At 39.9% G+C, this 23,781-nt stretch overlaps 1 protein-coding gene across 1 annotated transcript in view; it reads left to right on the top strand.

The window, feature by feature from the left end:
• The window catches only part of SLC5A8 (solute carrier family 5 member 8), a 51,001-nt gene extending 27,899 nt beyond the window's left edge, over window positions 1-23,102 (top strand). Inside the window, exons 11-15 of the mRNA XM_077111767.1 lie at window positions 2,363-2,449; window positions 5,561-5,766; window positions 14,329-14,432; window positions 19,061-19,140; window positions 19,394-23,102. Coding sequence (XP_076967882.1) covers window positions 2,363-2,449; window positions 5,561-5,766; window positions 14,329-14,432; window positions 19,061-19,140; window positions 19,394-19,519 — 603 coding nt within the window. The 3' untranslated portion in view covers window positions 19,520-23,102. The remainder of the gene's footprint in view (window positions 1-2,362; window positions 2,450-5,560; window positions 5,767-14,328; window positions 14,433-19,060; window positions 19,141-19,393) is intronic.
• The last annotated feature ends 679 nt before the right edge of the window (window positions 23,103-23,781 follow it).

The following is a 23,781-nucleotide window of genomic DNA, read 5'->3' as shown; positions in this document are numbered from 1 at the left end:
TTCTGCTGTTAAGCCTGTCTGCTGAGGTTTTTATTTTAGTTATTGTATTTTTTAGTTTTAAGAGTTTCATTTGTTTTTTTCTTTATATCTTCTATTTCTTTGCTGAAATTTTCTATTTCTTTGCTGAGACTTTCTAGTTCTTTGCTGACACTTAATCGTTTTTCATTTGTTTGAACATGTTCTGATTGCTAATGCAGTTTTATCAAATTAAAGTTAAAATTTTTTCAAATCATTCTTACAATTTCTTCTCTATATTAGCTTCTATTAATTGTCTTTTTTCCATTTGGTTTGAGATCTTCCTGAGTTTTTTTTGTTTGATGCATGATTTTCAACTGAAATTTTTGACATTTTTATATTATGTTATGAGACTCTGGATCTTACACTCTCTCTTGTGGTTGGCTTTCTTTGAAGCCACTTTGGCAGGGAGAGAAAGCGGTCTGCTTCCTTACTGTCAGATGCAGGTACAAGTCCAGGTCCCCACTTGGCCTCCATTGGCATCCAAGGAGATGCTCCTTGTTATTGATGGCTGTGGGTCATCTCTGTTGACACCACATGGGTGGCTGGTGCCACGGAGCAGTGGTGAAGGTCCTGACTCTTCACTAGGCCCCTTAAGATGCCACTCAAGACAGGAGGGGAAGGGGCATCTCATTACATGTGGTGAGGTTGGAAGTCTAGGCGCCATTCTTGGCCTTTGCTGACATGGTGTGGGTGGACCACAGTTTATTCTGTGGTGTTTGGCTTCAATAGAGCAATTACTGTCTAAAGTTCTCTTTCTTCCTATTCCTATGGCTAGGGAGAGCAAACTTTGTTGGGTTTTTTTTTTTCGTATGTGTCTGTTGGCATTTTGAGGTTGCATCTTCTTCAGCTCCAAGGCTGATCATTTGAGTCAAGAAGAAAACTCATAGAACTCTAACCCTTCTACCTTCTCCCCAACTTTCAGATTCCTCTTTTCTTTGTCTTATATATAATATGCCCAGGATTTAAAATTTTATTTAGCAAGAGACAGAGTTAAAAAATACATCTATATGTCTTTCCAGAAGTTTAAATGCCCAAATTATTTTTTCACCGAAAGGTGCTGCACCTTCTGTGGCTTTTGCTGACTATTGTTAGCAGTACTTCTGTGTTGAAAGGCACCTCACTTTCTTCAAAAGCTTTGGGATGGAGCAGATAGACTGATTTTAGAACAGTCTCTCCTTTCTAACCTTGTGCATAAGGTACTGATTCAGCATCCTGGCCTTAGCACAGGTTCTTCCCTCTGGCTGGAGCACCCTCCCTCTTACTTATTCAATGGCGAAATTGCATTCATTCTCCAACTTTCAATTACTTACTTTTTTCAATTACAGATTTTTCTGTTACTTAAGTAAGTTTGAGTTCCCCTTTGCTAAATGTTCCCAGAACACCTTGTACTTTATCATACCTATTGCATTCATTCATTTAATAATTGTTTTGCTAAGTAGTCTGTTATTCATGCATTGTTGTTCAATGCCTGGTGCCTACTGCATTGCCCAGAACAAAGTAGGCGTTTAATAAATTCGTCTGGAATGGACTAGTTGGTAAATATGCATTTCTCTGTGTACCTCATGTGCTCTGTGAAGCTTCCCTGACCACCTGCACCCCACCTCTGCAACCCCTGGACCTTACAGTGTTGCAGAAACCGAAGGGTAATACTGGGCAAAGCAAACATTGTTTAGGATCCAACTTCGGTCTTAAGCTTGGGTCCATTCTGATCAGTTGTTACGTAGGACATAAATTTGTTACAATAATGTGCTCTCATCTATGATTAGATGAATGAATAAATTAGGTCCAGAAATGCCACGCTTACCCAGGATACCTAAACAAGGACCAATAAAACGCTTTCTGAATGTGCTTTCCTCTATATTCCGCATTGCTATTTGTAGCTCTTATTTCTGTTGATTCCCCCACCCCTTTTTTTCTCTCCTATATATCTTCTTTGGTTTGATTATATACCATGAGATGGTCTTGCAGAGTCATCATAACTCCAAACCAGTTCTTCCTTGTATCTAACCTAGGTCTCATGTCCTGTTAGGTTTTTTGGGGGTGTAAATCTCTTATCTCCAAAACCAACTCGCAGATCACACTCTCAAGGCCCACTTCAGTGACCACAGAACGCCTCTCGCGTTGTGCAGTGAGGTGAACCTCACGTCCTACTGGAGTCTGCTTTCAGGAAAAGCATGAATGAGTTCATAGGACCGCATCCTGAGTCTGCTCCTCCTCGAACACTGCTTCTCCTTTGTCACCAGCATCCACGCTTTAAATCCTCAGTCTGAAGAAATCACTTTGAAATATTTTAACTTTGTACTTGAGATGCTAATCTTCCATTTTTTTAACTTATTTTTTTCAGGCAGCACTCAGTATATTTGGCATGATTGGTGGACCACTTCTGGGCTTGTTTTCTTTGGGCATTTTGGTTCCCTTCGCCAACTCAATTGTAAGTATAAAGAATGAGTATGTGTAAAGCTTACTTTCCCAACTGCAATGGTAGCTCTACATTTTTTCCTCACCTGTAAAGATGTGGTTCCTTTGATATCTGCATTAGTGATTTTCTTGATGATGAATTGCTCATAATGACGCTGCTGGGCTGTGCAGTGAAGTGCTCTGCATTGGAATCTTGCTTATGTGAAACCAGAACAATAATAGTACTTTTAAATATATGTCATACAACTAAAAGGCAATAGTTTTTGTGCATCTATATTCCTTGTTCTTCTTAAAAGTTAATAGCTAAGATTTAAAGAAGGATATTGACAGACTCAGATATGAGAGATTTAAGGGCAGTAGAGCTGAGGATTTTTGTGAACATCCAGATTACAACAAAGAGAGACAATAAGATCTTTGCCTCCTTGGCCCCAAAATTTCTACTCTCGATATTTAATGCTGTGGCTCTCACGGAGTGGTTTTCACCCAAAAGGAGTGATCATAATTGGGAATGTATCCAGAAAGAAGTAATATTTCTGTTCCTCTACATGGATATATCTGTGCTTAGGAGCACTAAGTTTTTGTTGGGAATGAATGAATTTTAAATAGTTTCTCTGCAGGCTAGGAGAAAGTCCTTTGGTTCAATCTTGCTGTAAGTTGAAATTCAGGGAAAATCGGTAATGCGTGTGGGATTGTTTCAAACGGCACAACCGCTGAACTACAAGTTTAGGTTCAGAATTCCCTTGTCTTCATGAAGCATTAGGAACTGATAGGGCAGATATTTAATAGCTTATTAAGTACTTATTGTTCCTATTATTAATAAAAATTTTCAATCAAATGCCATATGAAAAGCTAATTTGGTAGAAATTAGTCATAATGAGAAAGAGTAGTTTGTTCACTTCAGAACTTTGAGGCTTTGGCTAGACTTCTTTTTTTTTTTTTGCTAGATTTTTTACATTATGAAATATGTAGTGGTGGGTTGAGTGTCTGAAACATTAAAAATATATATATATATATTTTCCCATCTATTGCCTCCGTGAAATGCCCTCAGAAAAGCTCCACCTTACTAAGTTCAACATGCCTATTATTTTTTGGGGGAGGGGATAAGATTCTATAACTCCTGTCACAAGAAGTACCTCTTTTTACGACATCCAAGTCTTTCACCATTGAATATTGACCCTCCTCTCAGAGTGAACTTCCCTCCATCCCTCCCTTCCCTCTCTCTCATTTGTTCACTCTTTCATTCACTCAGTGTGCAGAATCTTGTCCTAGGAGTAGGGAACACAGACTGTTTCTGTCCTCGTGGAGTAAATAATTTTGTGAATTTTTGGCCCAGTCATGTGTAATGCTGAGAGTAGTATGTCTTCTCTGTCAATAACTAGCCACCCTACTATTCCAGCCTTATTTTATTCAAAAGTATTCATTGCAAAATAAATAAAATGAAGAAGAAAAGAAAAGTATTTGTTGCCTGCCTACTATATGAATTAAAGTAAAGGAGTCTGATCCCAAGGCGTTCAGGCCTTAGTGAGTGAGCTCCCACCCCTGGCTCCCAGCATTAATCCTCTCATCTGGCCTCAGCCTTCTCACTCTCCCACCAACATGCTGTTCTTTTCAGTAGCCTTTGATTCTGCTTGTGTTGTCCCTCTACCTCAAATACTTCCCCTGTTTCTCTCTATCTGGAACTCAAGCTCCCTTTCTGATTATAATTCGTAAACGTGGGAGAAGATTTCACTGCAGAGGGAGAAGGTTCCCAGCTCAAGGTTAGTTTCTGTCCCCAGCATCTGGGAACCAGGCTTACCTCATTCTAGGGCTGGGTCAGCTGCTGCATGAGCTTGCTAATGCTGCCCGAATGCAGTAGTCCAGAAATAGGGTGGCTGTTAAAAAGGGGAGTTAATAAGTTGTAAGTTTACATTTCTAAGGCCGAGAAAATGTCCAAACTAAGGCACCAACAAGAGGTTACCTTCACTCAGGAAAGGCTGATGCCGTCTGGAACACCTCTGTCAGCGGGGAAGGCACGTGGCTGGCATCTGCTGGTCCTCGTTCTGTTGCTTCCAGCTTCTGATGCCGGTGGTTCCCTCTCTAAGTGTCTGGGGGCCTTCACTCAGCTCCTCCGGGGAACAACTCTGGGTTTCATTTGTTAGTTTAGCATCTGCTGGGGCTAGGGATTTCTTCACTTCAGCTTCTGACTATTTCTGTGAGTTTTTGCTTAGGTCCCGGGCTATTTCTGTCTCTTGATCTCCAGTTGTCTACATTGGCTCTGAGGTTTCTTCAAAATATTTCCCCTTTTAAAGAATTCCAGTAAACTAATCAAGACCCACTTTGATGGGTGGGGTCACATCTCCATCTAATCAAAGGTCACAACCGCAATTGAGCGTGCCACATCTTTGTAGAGAAAATCTAATCAAAAGTTTCTGACCTATAATAATGAGTCAGGATGAAACGAAACAGCTGCCCCCCACAAGACTGGATCAGGATTAAAACATGGCTTTTCTAGGGTACATAATAGAGTTAAACCGGCATACCTATAAAAAGGGAAAGACCTGGGTTCTCCAAATGCTGGAGCACCAGATGTCTTCAGTAGGGAGCAGCTTGTCAAGTCCTCTTCTCTCCACCATTAATCTCTAGAATTGCTTGGCTTGACTGTCTGTGCAATTGCAGACCTTTGTAAAAACTTATTGCTTTCTCCCTACATCTCTTGCAGTGCAGTTACAGCCTCATATGCTCTTTAGTACAGGGGAAACTCTGCATGCTTTCTTTCTCATAGTCTCTTGCTCACATGGCATGCCATTTCTTCACTGATTAAATGAATAACTCTGAAGGAACAACTGACCAGGAGTCAACTCTGTGATGCTGTAATTTTTGAGGAGTGAAGAAATGAGGCAGCCAGGGAAGAGAGGGGAAGGACGAGACAGTCGAAACGGACAGGCATTGGAGACAGCTGGAAGGGAATGTGAGGAGAGAGCCTTGCAGAGTCCCCACAGTTCTGGGCAGAGGAGCTGACGAGGGGAGCAGTTCTAGGAGGGAAGCTGATGGATTTGGTTGGCTCTGGTTGAGTTTAATGTTCTCATGTTAATTTCTAACTTGAAACAAGCCATATTGTTCTTTTAAAAGCACGCCTGTTTTGCAGGGCGCATTGGTGGGTCTGATGGCTGGATTTGCTGTTTCCCTGTGGGTTGGGATCGGAGCTCAGCTCTATCCCCCACTTCCCGAGAGAACTTTGCCCTTAAAACTTGAAACTTATGGCTGTAACAGCACCTACAATGGGACGAATGTCATGACAACCACGGAAATACCATTTTCTACCAGTGCTTTTTCAATACACAACACGGAAAGGTATTTAACTGAGCGCGTTATAACGTCAAATATTTTAAAAAGTTATGTTAACGAGAATTCCAGTTGCTTTTTGTCCTTCCGTGACACTCTAGTTGTTGCCTAATTCTCAAATAAGTAGAGCACATGCCGCTGTTTCTGGTTATAATATTTTGGTCAGCAATAGTGAAAAATATCAGATTTTCTTAAATTTTATCAGAATTTCTGCTGTATCTATAGATTTGGAAAATACTTGGATCTTAACAAAATTTTCTCTTATGGAGTATTTCTTCCAAATACCAGCTTTAGCCAAATGAAAAATTGTATTTGTCAACTGAAAGATCTTTAAAATGAAAAGTGTAATTATAAAAGCAATGTTGCTTACATACTCTTTATAACTGAAAGGTGCTCTTTTTTGCTCCACTTTCAAGCTTGAGCACTAGCGAATAGTTTCCACTATAATCTTCCTGCAAGAATTTTCAGTTACGACTTCTTAAAAATTTATTTATTTTGAGTTGTGGTAAAGTTATACATAACATAAAAATAATCTTAACCATTTTGAGTGGATGATTCTTTGACATTAAGTACACAGACAATACTGTGTAACTTTCACCTCTATTTCCAGACTATTTTTATCATCCTAAACCGAAGTTCGTGCTCATTTAGCAATAACTCCCCATTCCCCCAGCCCCAGCCTTGGGAACCACTATTCTGCTTTCTGTCTCTATGAATTGACTTATTCTAAGTATTTAATATCAGAGAAATCATTACAATAGTTGTCCTTTTGTGTTTGGCTTATTTTATTCAACATGATGACTTGAAGGCTCAGCCATGTTGTAGCATGTTCCAGTGCTTCACTTCTTTCTTAAGAGCCTTTGGATGCTCAGGTTGTTTGATTCAGTGAAATGATGTAGATCTGTTAGTAAATGAGTGGTTCATTTTATGATAGATATGTAGGCAAAGCTTTCAGTGGATACATAAAGGTCCAGGCCTAAAGCACAAATCCCATGGATACATTTGAGAAGTGCAAAGAAGAGGCTGCTGCCCCCAGAGTGCTGGCCAGTGCCAGCTTGTTTAGAATTGAAACCATTAGGGAATTGTTCCTTTGGGGTCAATACATGGTGTCCTCCTCTTATGGTGGATGCACTCGTAGCCATTAGTAACAATGTATGTCCTAGAGGGAATTTGGTTATGTAAATCCTTGCCAGTAGGACTGCCAGGGGACTTCAAGACAGGTAAACTCTGATGGGTAGACTGAAAAGGGAGTTCCAGACCCTGAGGCATATTTGAGTGAGGTTTGACGAAGTAGAGTGCCGTGGGGAGAGGACCAAGGGAATGGGTGACATCTGACCAAGCAGGAAAGCACTGATGGGGGAGGGGGTTGGGAAGCCTTGGGGAGTGTCAGAAAAGAGGATTAGCGGGGTATGTGGGAGCACATTCAGCTCCACTTCTAGTTATACAGTTATTTAGTGCTTCTCCTGATTTTGTAGATATCTCCCTTAACTCAGTGGTCGAAGGTAAAATGGTTAATCGAATTTCTGAAACAACTACATTAGATGAGGTGCTATGTGTCTAGCATAGTAGTCATTTTAATATGTTAGCTTATTTATAAATCAACTAGTAAGCAAGACATTTTGAGCATGAACCATATGCCTGGCATTGTGTGGCTGTTTATGTATTATCCACTGAAGAAAATGAGTGAGAAGGAACTCACTCAACTTCTCAATGAACTGAGAAGTGGTTCCTGCCCTCCAAAACATTATGTGCTAAAAACACACAAAACAGTGAACTCGGCCCACGTGGTACATGTGAGCAGCACATGATAAACAGAAGCACATGATAAATGCTAGAAGAGCAAACATAAACCTAATTGGAAAGGAGATTTGCATGACGTCTGCAGGGATGTATTTGTAGAATTTGGAGGGTTGGTTAAAGAAGAAGGTCTGCAAAGTCATTTTTGTCATGGAAAATGACATGAGAGGAAGTTGGACAAGAAAATAAACAAATACAACATATTGTGATAAGTGGCATTTATAGGATATCGTTGGAGCCAAGAAGAGGAAGAATCTAATTCTGCCTGGGTGGAGCCAGAAAAACCTTCTTAGGGGAAGGAGTATTTGGAGTTAACCAGTGGGTAATATGGGGCGTAGGGAAGGAGGAGTGCAAACCACAGAAAGAAGAGATGACAGGTACAAAGACATGAAGGCTGAAATTACAACGTGTCATAGGGAATCGCATGTAGCTCAGTATGTATCCTCCACAAAGGGAGGGAATGACAGGGCATTGCATAATTGCATAATGACAGGTGATTGCATAAAATCACCTTTGCATACCGAAACACTGGGTTTCAATTGTTCAGGCTTGTTTTTTGTTTTAATTTCCCAATATCTGATGGGTATATGGAGTTTGTTGTGATTTTAATTTACATTTCCCTTTCGATGAATGAAGTTGAACATCATTTTACATGTTTGTTGGCCATGTGGATATCCACTTTTGTGAATTGCCTATTGAAGTCTGTGACCCATTATTAAATGGAATGTCTCTTTTTCTCATTTATTTAGGAGTTCTTTATATATTCTAGATACAAGATTTGTTTAGAGTATTTTTCCTCCATGCTGTGTGTTGCCTTTTTATTCTCTTAGTGATACTTTTTGGTGATTAGAATTTCTTATTTTTAATTAAATCTAATTTATCAGTCTTTTCCTATATGGTCAGTCCTTTCTATGTCCTGTTTAAGAAATCTTTTCCTTCCCTAATGCCATGAAGATATTTTTCTAATTTTTCACTTAATGGATTTATCTGCCATTTCCTTTAGGTATGTGATCCACTTGGAATTGATTTATGGTGGGAGGCATGATCAAGATTCATTTTTTTTCCCATCTGGATATTCAATTGACCAGGCACCATTTATTGAAAATACCCTCCTTTCCCTAATGTAGTGCAGTGGTGGCTTTGTGAGTCTGTTTCTCCATTCTCTATTTTTGACCCCAAATCACAGTACCTTAATTCTAGTATGTTTTGAAAGTCTTGATATTTGGTAATATAAACCCTCCAACTTTCTTCTTCTTTAAGAATTTTTGGTTATTCTTTGCTTTGCACTTCTGTATATTTCTGACCCAACTTGTAAATTTCCACCAAAAATGTCTTTGAGATTTGATTAAGATTTCAGACATCAATTTGGGGAGGACTGCTACTTTTTTCAATAGTGAGTCTTTCAGTCAATGAACCTGGTAACTCTCCATTTCTTTAGGTCTTAAGTTTGTCTTAGCAATGTTTTGTAGTTTTACATGTAGATGTTCGAAAATTCATAATTATATTATTTTGTATTGAACATTTATCATCAGATTTACTTTTTGATAATATGTTTTTAAAATTTTTATTTTCTAGTTGTTGGTATGTAGCAAATACAATTGATTTGTACATATTGACCTTGTATGCATAGATATTGCTAAATGGACTCTTAACTTTAATAGGTAGTTTGTAGGTCTTCTGGATTCTCTACATATATAATCTTGCCGTCTTTTATTAATGACAGTTTTATTTCTTCCTTTCCAGTCTTTACCTCCTTTATTTATTTTTCTTCTTCTTATTACTTGATTTTTTATATTTTTGAAATGCCTGGAACTTCTAGTAGAACGGTGAAAATAAGTGGTAATAGAAGGCATCCTTGTCTTAGTCCCAATATCAGAATGGGGAGAGGAGAAAGCTTTCAATATTTTACTATTAGAGATGATGCTTGATATTGGATTTTCTAAATATATTTTGTAAGATTAAGAAGGTTCCCTTCTAGTTTCTTAAGAGGTTTTTCATGAATGGGTGGGGAATTACCTTTTTGGTCTCTCAGTTATTAAGAAAGTTGTTAAACTCATCATCTACTATGATTGTGGATTTCTTTCTTTTTTTAGTTATGACATTTTTTCCTTTATATATTTTGAAGCTTTGTTATTAGGAGCATTCAAATTTGGAATTTTTATATCTTCTTGTAATATTGACTATTTTATTACTCAGGAATGTTTCTCCTTACATGTACTACTGGTTTTTGCCTTAAAGTCTACTTTGATATTAGTTGAATGACATCAGCTTTCTTTTGGCTAATGTTTGTATAGTATATATTTTTCATCTTTTTAGTGCCCTTATATTTAAGAGGTCCCTCTTGCAAGACATGTAATTGTTTTATAAAGGGACAAATTTCTAGAAACACTAGCTCACTACATTGACTCAAAAAGAAATAGAAAATCTCAGTGGACCAGTAACAAGTAGAGAGATTGAATCAGTAATCAAATACCTCCCAACCAATAACATCCCAGGACCAGAGGCTTCACTGGTAAATTTTACCAAATATTCCAAGAATAATTTACACCAGTCCTGCTCAAACTCTTACAAAAAATTTAAGAGGAAGAAAGAACACTTCCTCCTCCTCATCCTGGGAGGCCAGCATAACCTAATAACAAAGCTGATAGAGATACCACAAGCAAAGAAAATTACAGACCAATATCCTTTATGAATATAGATAGAAAAATACTCACCAAAACACTAGCAAACTGAATCACACAGCACATTAGAAGAATTATACAGTATGTTCAAGTGGGGTTTATCTCAGTTATAAAAGGGTGATTCAACATAAGAAACTCAAAGTAATAATACATTAATAGAATGAAGGGAAAAAACACATGATCATCTCAACTGATACTGAAAAGGCATTTGACAAAATCCTTTTTGATAAAAATACTTAGAAAACTAGGAATAGATGGAAACTTCCTCAATAAAGGGTGTATGTGAAAAACCTTCCCCCTACAAGGGAGCAAAACAAAGATGCCCACTGTTATTCAACATTGTACTGGAACTCCTTGCCAGAGCAATAAGGGAAGAAAAAAAAGTAAAAGACACAAATATTGGAAAGGAAGAGGTAAAATTTTCTCTATTTGTAGATGACATGATCTTATATAGAGGAAATCTTGAAAAATTTGCAATAAAGCTACTGGAGCTAATCCAGCAAATTAAAAAAATCCAACAAAGGTGGTGGGTACAAAATCAACAAGCAGAAATCAGTAGTGTTTCTACGCATTGGTAGTGAACAATCTGAAGAGGGAATCAGGAAAAGAATTCATTTACATAGCAACTAAGAGAATCAAATATCTAGGGATAAATTTAACCAAGGAGGTAATACATGGAAAACTATAAAACATTGCTAAAAGAAGTCAAAGAAGGCCTAAATAAATGGAAGCACATTCCGTGTTCATGGATTGGAAGACTGAATAATTGTTAAGATGTCAATTCTACCCAAAGTAGTTTACAAGATCAACATAATCTCAATCAGAATTCCAACAACCTTTTTGCAGAAGTGGAAAAGTACTCACCAAATTTATATGGAAGGCTAAGGGGCCCTAAATAGCTAAGGTCATCTTGAAAATGGAGAGTGAAGTTTAAGGACTCATACTTCCTGATTTTAAACTTATTACAAAACTCCAGTAATCAAAATAGTGTGGTACTGGCACAGGACAGTCCTATATACCAATGTAAATCCCCATGCCACAGCCAGTGGATTTTTGACAAAGGTGTTATTTTAGCTTCTGAGACTTCTTAAAGCAGATACCATGAAATAGGTTGGCTTAAATGATGGGAATTTATTAGTGTGCAGTTTGAAGCTGAGAAAATGTCCAAATCAGTCATTGCAAAGACAATGCTTTCTTCCCAAAGATTGGCTACCAGTGACCTTTGGCTCCTCTGCCACGTGGTAAGCCACATGGCAGCATCTACTGGTTTCTCCCTTCTTTTCCAGCTTTCACTGATTTCAGCTGCTCATTTCTATGGCTTTCTGTATATATTCATTCCATTTATAAAGGATTTCAGTAATAGGGTTAAGACCCATTCTGAAAGAGGTGGGTCATACCTTGTTCCAACCCAACTTAGCTCTAAGACAGGAGAACATGCCTGGCACAGAGTGACCCATGAATTTAATTAGGACTTATGAACAGAAGAAGATTCTTCTCAATGGCAGCCAGTCAGGCAATGGAAATCAGTGTTCTGTGCAAAAGAGAGAGAGAGGGGAGTGCCATGGGGAAGGCTCATAAAGGTTTAGGTCCACAGGATGTGACAGCAGGGTTTCAGCAGGGTCTTGTGAGACTCGATTAGGGGAGTGACATTTTGATGATATTCTTTCCCCCTGAAGGGGTCTGCTGACCTTGTGTATCTCTCCTGTCATGGTGGCTGCGAACATAAGACTTGTTCTCCTGATGGAGGAAGGGGTGGGGCCTGGGCTCTGGGTCTTTACACACCTGAACTGCAGATGCCTCATCAAAAGGTCCTGCTTACAATGAGTTCACACAAGAACAGATCAGACTGGAGAACATGTTTTTCTGGGGTATGTACAGTTTCAAACCACCATGAGTGCCAAGTCTACTCAGTGAGAAATAATCTCTTCAACAAACGGCCCTGAGAAAACCAGATTCCATATCTAAAAGAATAAAGGTGGAGCCTACCTCACACCATATACAAAATTCAACTCAACATGGATCAAAGACCTAAATATAAGAATCAATACTTTAAAAGTCCTAGAAGAAAACATAGGGAAGCATGTTTAGGATCTTGCATTAGGCAGTGTTTTCTTAGACTGTACACCAAAAGCAAAAACAAAAAAATAGAGAAATGTGACTTCATCAACACTAAAAACTTTGGGATATTAAAGGACGTCATCTTGAAAATAAAAAGGCAACCTATAGACTGGAAAAAATATCTGGAAGCCACATATCTGATAAAGGTTTAATATCCAGAATATATAAAGAAATCCTACAACTCAACAGCAAAAGACAAACAACCAAATTAAGAAATGGGAAAAATATTTGAATAGATATTTATCCAAAGAAGATATACAAAAGGCTAAGAAGCACACGAAAAAGCATTCACTATCTTTAGCCACTGGGAAATGCAATGTGGTACCATTTCACACCCACTACCATGGCTACTGTTTAAACAAATGAGAATAAGGCATGTTTGAGAGGATGATGGGACAGGGGAATATCCATTCATTTTTGGTGGGAATGTAAAATGGTGTAGCTGCTGTGGGAGAAAGTTTGGCAGTTTCTCAGAAAGCTAAACATAGGAGTTACCACATGACCTGACAGTCCCACTTCTATGTATATACTCAAAGGAACAGAAAGCAGGAACCCGAACAGGTGTTGGTGAACTGATGTTCACAGCAGCATTAGCAACAGCTGAAAGATGGAAGTAACCCAAATGTCCATCAACAGATGAATGGGTAAATAAAGGATGGTGTATACATATGATGGAATATTATTCCTAATGTTTAATTAGCCTTAAAAATGAAGTCCTGACACTTGTGGCACCATGGATGAACCTTGGAGGTTTGTTGAATGAAATAAATGAGACACAAAAGGATGACTGTTGTATGATCTCAACGGCATGTAATGATTAGAATAAGCAAATTCAGATTACCAGGGGTTGGGGGCAGGGAATGGGGAGTTAATGCTTGATTTGTTCAGTTTCTGTTTCGGGTGATAGAAAAGCTTTGATAAGAACAGTGGTGATGGAGGCACAACATTGTGAAAGTAATTAATGGCACTGAATTATATATCTGAATGTGGTTAAAAAGGGGGAAACTTTAGGTTTTGTATATGTTACTAGAATAAAAATTAAAAAAACATAGGACTGTACAACACAAACGTGACTGCTAATGTAAACTATGGACTACAGTGACTAGTATAATTATAATATTGGTTCATCCATTTTAACAAAGGTGCCACCCTAATGCTAAGTGCCAATGACGATGAAAACTGCATGTGTGTGTGAGGGTGGAGGTTAAATGGGAATTCTGTTTTCTGCATGATTGGTCAGTAAACTCACAATTTCTCTAATAGAACATAAATTCATAAATTCAAACAAAATCTTGCAATGAGTGCCATTGCCTGTACAATAAATTCCAAACTCATCCCAAGTTCTACATAAAGCTTCCTGCCCTCATCTTATCTTGTTCCATTCTGTATTGCGTTCTCCATACTTGAGTCTACCAGTTTTTACTTTTCTGTGGTTTGCTTTTCTCGAGAATGTTAATTGGCCAACTCCTTTTAGTTATTTAGCTCTCAATTCAAATTTACTTCATTACAGAGGCTTTCTCTTCCTACTCATTAAAAAGTAGTCCTTCCCTCTTGGCCCTATTGATGTCACATTGCCTTATTTTATTTTCCTGATAGCACTTTCTGCTGGTGGAAATTATGGTTTTATTAATTTGTTTACTTGTTTGTTGTTTTTTTCCCCCCATTAGAATATGAACATCCTGGGACAGGAACTTTGTCTGTCTTATTTACGGCTGACCCTCCAATGCCAGGAGCAGTGCTTGGTGTATAATGTAGAGTTGAATGAATAAGCATGGTGTTTAGTGTTACAGTAGATGGACTAGGTTAAGTCATATTTTTAATTCTTGATGCGATGAGATGAAGTTGGGAGAGCAGGCTGTGACACTGAAAGCATTATTGCATATATTCTGACTCGCCACAGGGATTACTCGTATATACTCTTAGTTGCTAATAGCCTTAGACGAAATATTCCAATTATACCTTTGCTCTCTCTTAGGACCCCGCTGATGGATAACTGGTACTCCTTGTCATATCTGTACTTCAGCACTCTTGGAACTCTGGTAACGATATTCATTGGGATAATTGTTAGTTTATTAACAGGTAACTATCTAAACATTAGTTTAATTGCATTTACCTTTTTCTGTTAGCTCGTATAATATTTCTTTTGTAGTTATTTAGGTTATTGTACTATGGTCCCTAATAACAACTAATTTAATTATTTCTTTCATTTTATTCATGGGAACTTTGAGGGCCTGGATTTGAAAACAGATGTGTCTCTCTGTGAATCTTCCTGCTGCCGCTTACTAGCTGCCTGAACTTAGGCAAGGCAGATAGCTACTGTAAGCCCTAGTTTTCTTATCTATAATGTGAGGATAATAATAATAATAATTGGCTTGGCTACCTCATGGAGTGCGATAAGATAGAAATAAGATGCTTGAAGAAACTGTATCTAGCTACAACAATGCCAGGCATTTCATGCAGATCTTTTCATTGTCCTATGCTGATTCTTTGCAAACTGTGAAGAGTTATACACATGTAAGAAATAGCATTGATGATTATGTCTAAGCATAATATGATTTAATATAATAACCTTTGTAGCAAAGCATAGTGTGGAGGCTTTTTTCCAGATATTTATAAACTTTATAAAACCTGTGTGCTTTATCCCACTGGTGAAGCCCAGAGTGTGACTCGCTGCCGGGGACTGCCGGAATGCGGCTACCCCTGGGCTTCCTTTTATCCTTGCTCTGAGGGTCCTCCGTGCCTCCCCCGGACCGAGTCCCTGCTGCGCCCCATGTCCCCTCCCTGCCTTAGTGGTCATTCCCTTCTTGAATGGGGCACACCCTTCGGCCCTTCTTGAGAAAGGTGGGCAGGAGAAGGTTTGGGGAAACGGAGTGTCTGACAGCAGTGCCCTTGACCTACCCTCCTGCGTGACTGATGGTCTGAGGGGAGAACCCGGGGTGGGGGCAGCAGCGGGTCTGTCCCCGAGGATGCCCCGGTGTGCTTTTGCACGCTGGTTGCTGCTGACTTCGCCTGTGGCTGGGGTTCCCCGTGACTCCCTGACCCGCTGACCTCGGGAGCCCCTTTCGGCCTGGAGACCCATGTCCTTAGTGAATTCTCTGCTGTTGCTTCTCCAGATGATTTCCTTCCAGGTTCTCTGTTTTCTCCTTCTGGAAACTCCTGTTAGTCTAATGTTTGACTCCTAGACAGCTTCTTTGATTTTCTGATCTTTTCACTCCTATTTTCCATCTTTGTGCTTTTTAGGTCTCCTACCTGGCATAGTTTTTTTTTTTTTTTTTTTTTTTTTTTTAAAGGAAAGACAGAGAGAAGGAAGGAAGGATAGAAGGAAGGAAGGAAGGAAGAAAGGGAAACATCTTTTAAACATTTTCTTGTTTTATTGTATTCTGTTTCTCCGTTTTTGTTACATGGGCTGGGGCCGGGAATCGAACCGAGGTCCTCCGGCATAGCAGGCAAGCACTTTGCCCGCTGAGCCACCGCGGCCCGCCCCTGGCATAGTTTTTCAATGTATTTCTCAGGAATTCTGAAAGGAGCACTCTGACCCAGGCTTGAGAACATTGTGTAAGGGCACAAGGGCACATGGGGCACTCGTGCACATGCAAGCATGGCAGTGGTCGAGTTGGGGAGTTGCTGGGCTCCCTAACTTCCTCACACATGCACAGCACATATGCACATCATACATGTATGTCGCACACGTCACAGGCATGCCACATGTCACCCATGCACATCATATGCACGCCACACACCACATGTACACACCACACATGTGTACCACATGCATATCATACATGTGCATCACACACATGCATATCGCTATGCATGTCACAATGCACACCACACATGTGCATCACAGACACTCACATATGTGCACCACACATGTATGTCACAATGCATGTCACACAGGTACATCAAACATAAATGCCACATGAAAACTGCACATGTACATCATATGTGCCACACATGTGCATCACATGCACTCACATATGTATGTCACACATGCATACCACACGTGCATCACACATGGGCATCCATAGCCACCAAACTAAGGAAAGGCAGCTCCTCATGGAATATGCTATAATTGGCAATGCATCCTGCACTCCGTCCAGGGACAGCTGATGTCTTTGCTTTTATGCCACCACGTACCTGCACGGTGCTACTTCGTAGACTCCTGCCATCAAGCACTGGCTTTTGTCACCTGGCTCGCACTCTTTCAAACTTCTGTGGACTTTTTATTTATACTTACAAAGTTTGCAACTATTTGTCACTTCTCAGTCATTTTAAAGTATTCTCTTTCTTTTAAAAAAGAACTGTGTTTTTTCTCATAAATAAGATTAACAGAACAGTAGGCTTATTCTCTTGTCTGGAGTGATATATTTTTATTTTTTAAAAAGATTCTTTATTTTGTACTGTTATATTTTAAAGACAGATTTTAAACTTTTCTCACCAATTTTCCAGTTTTTTGGCTCTGGAATACATCAGATGTCAGTCTCTGGTGTTATTTGTCCTTTGATCCTTAGTCACCTGCCCCCCCCCCCCCCTTTTTAAAATAAACCTGGGTATCTGAGTACTCCCTGAAAACACCGTATTTTCTTTCAATGCTTTGACTCTGATAACCATATACAGCTCTATCTTTTGTTATAAGTAGTGCTTTACCAGGTGAAAGGCATCCAGTAACAAAGTCAAGAACATTTTAACTTCATTCATTTCACGAATAGCTTATTCCAACTCTAAAGTAGCAGTGAGCACCTTGAGAAAAAGTCCAAAATCATACAATCCTGAGGTTCCTTGGAAAATACATTTATTAAGATATTAGGCAAGATGTTATCTATGGGAGTTTATTTGAGCAGTTTAGGGTTCACAAATCAATCAGCATCCAGATGGCATGTTGGAAGGAGCTCTGCAGGGGGAGTGGAAAGGGAGAGCTTTTATAGGGCAGATGGGGAAGCAAGTGAGGAAGTGTTCGGATTGGCTGACATCAAGTTACCATTTTACCAGGGGACCTTACCGAGTGGGGAGCAGACGTGCATCGATTAGTATGGCATGCTCATCCATTCTTAGCAGCTGTCTCTCCTGAACTGGAAGCTGCTGTATCTGTAGTTCCGTAGGGTGCATTCCATTGTTCCATTTTCTTGAATAGCCCCTGCAGGTAAATTGTTTTTTGTCTTCTGGAAAAGCCTTTCTTAGAAAAGGGTCCCTTCCACCACACCCAGTGCAAGTGGCTGTTTTATTTTATGTCACATATGTAAAAACCTACAATAGTGTTTTAGTCTGACAAAGCTGCCAGAATGCAACACACCAGAGATGGACTGGCTTTTAATAAAAGGGGATTTATTTAGTTAACAGCGTGTGGTTTTTCAAAGGAAAGGCAGCTAACTTTCAACTGAGGTTCTTTCTCACACAGGAAGGCACAGGGTGATCGCTGCTGGCCTTCTCTCCAGCTCTCTGGGTTCCAACAGCTTTCCCCAGGTGATTTCTTTCTGCATCTTCAAAGGCCTTGGCTGAGCTGCGAGTGCTGAGATGAGGTTGCTGAGCTGCTTGGGCTGTGCTATGTTGAGTTCTCTCATTTAAGCACCAGCCAATTAAGTCAAGCACTGCAGCAGGCACGCCTCCTAGCCGACTGCAGATGTAATCAGCAACAGATGAGGTTCACAAGCCATTGGCTTATGTCCACAGCAACAGAACTAGGCACCTTCATCTGGCCACATTGACACCTGAACCTAACTACCACAAATAGGATACTACAATCTGTAAGAATTCAGGCCACTCAGACTTGGCTGTAGTCTCAGCTCCACCCACTATTGACTGCATCGGGCATCTGTGTTTTCCTCAGTGAAACGGCGGGAGATATTTTTCTCAGGAGATGAGTTGTGAGCATAGTGATTGTTTTCTTAATCTCTGTTTCTCTGGCACCTGGAAGGGCTCTAGTACATAGTAGGTGCTCAACACTATTGAATGGATTAGGGTTGGTCCCCCTCCAGGACAGCTGTGATGCCTGTCGAGATTGAGGTCTGGTGTTAGTGCTGAAGTGCTGGTTCTGACCTTTAGAGGGTGTCAGAGTGACCCTGGAAATCTGGTATAAGGCAGGCGTGGCCCCACCCACAGAGGTGCAGTGGTGCTGGCTAGAGAGCAGGTGCCTCCTGGGTGGTGTGGGCAGAGGTGATGTGGGCAGAGGTAATTTGAGGACCAGTCTTGGAGAGAGACAGTTTTTAGAGCATCTTCTTTGATCCACCAACAAAACATCAAACCAAAAGATAGGTTTTATAAAGCAAAACCTTAGAGAGAATGACTTAGATTAAACAGCAATTAGCAGACTGAGTTCACTGAGGTAATTTATTCAACAGTTCCTCACTTTTTGCATTTTCTCACGTGCGTGCACATTGCTAGTCGCCAGGCTGGGAAACGGCAGCTCCACTGTCTGAGGCAGAGGCAGATGGTTTGATATTTCATTGGTGGATCAAAGATGGTGCTTTTAAGCCATTTTTGTACCAACAAGGGCCCGGTGACTGTGTCTTTAGTTGAGAGTGAGACGCTGCACTTGGCTTGTGTTGAGGGTCACATATTTATCTTTACACGCTCGGCTCCCACCTGTCACAGTGAGAGGCCAGCGGCGCAGACACTGTGGCCAGGGGACAAGCAGCCCGAGCCTCCAGCACCCAGCTGGCTGTGCATAAGTTGAGTGCCTGTATGATGTAAATAACCTGTATGTTTTTCAGGAGGAAGAAAACAGAATATAGATTCCAGGTTCCTACTAACCAAAGAGGACTTTTTATCCAATTTCGATGTTTTTAAGAAAGTAAGTTGGCTTTCTTTTTCCTGGAATTAGTAAGACTGCTTTATCAGCTGGATAGACCCCCAGTTAGCCCGCAGCCGCGCTCCTGAAGGGATGGACGAAGAGGCTGTGCTGATACGTGCTGTCACTGCTCCCCCAGTAGGCTCTGAAGCTCATTTAGAGAAGTAAAACCAGTAGTGATGATTATTTAAAACCGAATAAACAAACAGTGCTTTGTTTCTTTTTTCTAACCACCGTGTTGACACTTCTCCTCTAGAAGCAGCATGTATTTAATGACAAGTCCCATCCAGCGCAGCGCGGTGGCGCCGACAACCCTGCCTTCAGCCACGTGGAACTGAACTTGGCAGATCACAGTGGGAAGACCCGAGGGACTCGCCTGTGACGCGGCTCTCGTCATGACCGCCTGCAGCGCTGTCTCCGTTTTATATGTCTTATGAAATAATTGGATCAGGTTTAGTTTCTTTTTTTCCCAACTGTTGTGTATGTTTTGGGGGAACTCGTAGGGGATAAACTTTTGTGAAAGCAGAGTTCTGCATTTCTTCACTGTCCCCACTCATTACGTGAGGCTGTTCCAGGGCTAGGAGAGTCTCAGCATCGTTTCCCTCCATTCCTCCTTTATGTAGTTCTGAAAGTCGTGAGACGAAGTCTTTGCTGATAGGCTGATACACCCATGTACATGCATACATATGTTGTACTTTATCATCAAAGGCATTTTCTTAAATCTGGGCATTACTGAACATATTCTCCATGCCTTTGGTGCTAACATATGTGTTTGGGATTCACCAAAAATGTCACTTGTATTGAAAAGAGTTTTTCTCCTTTCTACCAAATACTCTTATGTTCTTTGGGAGCCGTGAGGTGACAGTTTTGTGCTGTTTGGATCTTTGCTGTTCATCTCCTCCTTAGCCAGGGCATGTATATACTGTGGACTGGTTCTGGTCCAGGAGGGTGAGAAGATACCTCCTACCTGGCCCAAGTGATGCATCTTCTTGAGTTCCTGGCTTCTGGCCGCCACCCTGCCTTTCTTAGACTCTGTTTATTATCTGCATTCCTAGATCCTGACCCATCACTCTGGTTTGGCTGTGCACTCTCATGTCTGCTTACCTCCCTTGTTTCCTCTTTATTCTGTGTTCTGGGCTTGGACATGTCTCGAGACTCCCACAGTGAATCAGGATCCCGGTTCCCCAAGTCCCATGAGCCTGGGACTGACTAAAGCACGCTCGAGGCGGGTACTCACGGGTTGGCATGTTTCTATTACCAAAAACAGTTACACTCCATGGAGTTAAATGATCACATTCAATGCTATTAAATTGAGCTTTGAATGCTAACAAATTTGCCGTCAATTAAATTTAAGGTACATATGCTTTTTAGGGCTTAGAAATCTTGAATTTTTGGTATATTCATCTAAAGAGCTAAATTGCTAATGTAAACACTATTTTTTCTTTTGTATACTTTGTTCAGTATTTTAAAATTTGAAGTAGCAGTCTTAAAGTTGCAAAGCTGTTTATTTCGCTACATTCCCAGCTAAGAGTTTGGCTACAGTATTAACAATAACTTATTTTTTTATACTGTACCCGCCTTAGATACTCTTAAATTTTTTTTACACTTTTCAATGTTTTTAAAAAATGATGTGAAGTTTTTTGGTACATTAAAATGTCTTTGTACTTAAGATAATTTTATGCTTATTTTCTGATCCACAATATTTAAATAAGCATGCTCTGACAATATTAAGAAATTTTAAAAAATAAGTAACATTTATCTGTAGCATGGAGAATTATATAATGTTTAATGAACTATGTATTCATATATTTTTTGTGTGTGCAGATGTTATTTTTGATCAATATATTTATATGCAAACATCAAATTAGTGAATCTTTCTACAGTGTCTTAATGAGTAGGAAGATATCTTATTTTTATGTGAGTGTGATTTGAACTATCATAATTTATTTAATGATTCTAAAGGTACATGTGTAAAGAATGCTTCAATTCTGGAAGCTGAAATTAGGTCATTTAAATAACCTTTTCTTTTATCTAACTGCTAAAAAGTTAGGCAATCTATTTTTTAATGAGAAATATGATACTTCTATTTTCTCTACTTTCCTTTAGACAAAGTATATCTTCATAATATTAGGAATTATTATAAACACCTAAGAGTGCCAGGTAGAATTCTTAAGAAAGGTAATGTTAGTACTGGTTGAAAATAATTTATCTTAATTTCTAAATCTTAAAATCAAATAGAGGTAAAATATTAACATATTATAATGTAAATTAAATAATCTACTGTTCTTAATTATTTTGAATCACAAAGCCCCAGGGGGGAAAAGTCACAGTCTGTCAGTGTCCATTTTGCCGCTCTCAAGTTCTATGACTTGGAATGTATCTTTTATCTGCTCTAGTGATAGAATGTAACGCCAAGCACTTGTCTACCTACCTCCCTGAGATAACGTGAATATAAAAGATCAGGTTGGGTTTTTTGACAGAATAGCACTTTATTAACTCAGTGCTACTTAAAATTTCAGTATGATGGGGGATCAAAGCTTGAGACATGGCATTTGCCAGTTTGAAAAAATGATCTGTTAATTTGCAGCATAATGCTGCAGAAATAGTTCCTTCTCTAAAAAATGTGTGCTGTAGAAACATTAAAGCACACTTAGCAGGATTGTCTCAACAGAGAGAATGTAAATACTACTTTAAAAAAAGATATGGACCATTAATATTCACTCCATAGTGAAATGAACATTTCATAGATAGGATGTAAAATAGTATAAATGTGTATTCATCTGTTTAGTTGGTCATGCAGTCATTTTCTCTTTCGACCAGCAGTTCTCAATTTTGTCCCTCTGGCCCTTCCCGGGGAAGTCTGGAGACATTTTTAGTTGCCATGACTGGGGAGAGGGTGCTTCTGGTACCCAGTGGGTAGAAGGAAGGGAGATGGCTAAGCATGCTGCAATGCACAGGGTAGACCTACGACAAAGAATTACCCAGACCAAGATGTCAATATTGAGGGCGAGAAACATTGTTTTAGGGGCTAAGGTGCTAACCTTGAGTTTCCTGAGGTCATATGACCTGGCTGAATTCCTTCAGGGAAATCACCTGATACTTTCATCTGAATATCCTTATCTACAGGTGAGGATTAAATGATCATTGACATCTGGGATGTCCTGATGCAGAATAATGACCACACATTTAATGACCACACATTTAATGACCACATATTTTCAAATGACCACACAGTTTGAAAGTATTAAAGACTATAGAATGGTAACTATGAAAACAATCCTTAGGTTGGTGTACCTTCTCAACATGATCGGCGCACATTAAGATGAAGGAAATATTAAGTATATGAGTATGGTAAGCTCATAATTATGTTTTATTAATGAAAACTGCTGTAAGTGTAGTTTAACAACTCAGCATCTGCTCCATGATATGGACACATGGGGCAGAGATGGGTGGAAATGGGAGAACTAGTGCTTATCTTTGTTGCTTCTGAAAGGAAATTCTAGTTTTTCCCTTGTAAGGTTGTTGATCAACAGCCAACTGAGTGCATGACTATTTTGTTACTGAAAATGCACTGTATGCTTTTACATTTAAATTTGGTGCCCGTAGTTTATGACAAACTTAAGGGAATTGAATGTTATGATGTAAAAACATGGTTGCATTTCTGGTTTTTGACTTGATAATTAAATTCTCTAAAAGTGTCTTTGCAGTTGCCTGTTCTTGAGGGTTGTCCTTGGGCCACTATAACACATTATGACAAACCAGATGACTTAAAACAAGAGATATTTATTGTCTCACAGTTCTTGGGTCAGAAGTCCAAAGTCAAGGCGTTGCAGGATGGGTTCCTCCTGGAGTCTCTGTCCCATGTCTCTCTCTTAGCTTCTTGCGGCTTCCTGCAATGCTTGGTATTCTTGGGTTGTAGGCTCATCACTCCCATCTTAGTTTCCATCTTCATATCGCCTTCTCCTCTGGGGGTCTTCTCCCCTTCTCTTACTCCCCATGTGGAAAGGAGTGATTACTGAGTTTGAAAGAGGAACAGGACATGCACATCTTTTCTTTCCATCTTCCTTTCTCTTTGGGAACTGCTTGCTTACAGAGGTATAGGATCTGCGACCCCACCTCCTCTCCCCCATTCTTTCTCTGATCTCTGTCTGTGGCTTCACACCAGCCACACTGCCTTTGCTATTCTTTGAACCCTTAAAAGCACACTCCCACCTCAAGGCCATGGCACCGATTGTTCCCTCTGTGTAGGACATGGTCCCTAATACACATGGCTCCATCTTTTCCCTCCTCCGGATCTTTACTCATATTATTGGGGAATGAGTCATGTACCCGACAAAAGGTATGTTCAGGTCCCAGCCCCTGGCCCTGTGGGTGTGAACCCCTGTGTACGTAGGAACTGTGGAGACGGGGTTAAAGTGTGCCCAAACTGCATGCGGTGGGCCTTAATCCAATGTGGCGGAAGGCCTTATAAGCAAGGGAAATTGGATATGGAAAGAGAACCCATGGGGAGAAGCCAGAGGAAGGAAGTCAACAGAACCTAGAAGAGAAAGGAGTAGATTCTGCCATGTGCACTGCCATGTAACAGAAAAACCAAGGACCCCCAAAGATTGCCAGCCAGCCAGAGATACCAACCCCAGGAGGACG

The sequence above is a fragment of the Tamandua tetradactyla genome, chromosome 7 (genome assembly GCF_023851605.1).
Source record: "Tamandua tetradactyla isolate mTamTet1 chromosome 7, mTamTet1.pri, whole genome shotgun sequence".
Classification (NCBI taxonomy): Eukaryota; Metazoa; Chordata; class Mammalia; order Pilosa; family Myrmecophagidae; genus Tamandua; species Tamandua tetradactyla.
The sequence above is the reverse complement of the archived record's forward strand: the minus strand, read 5'-3'. Positions and strand labels throughout refer to the sequence as shown.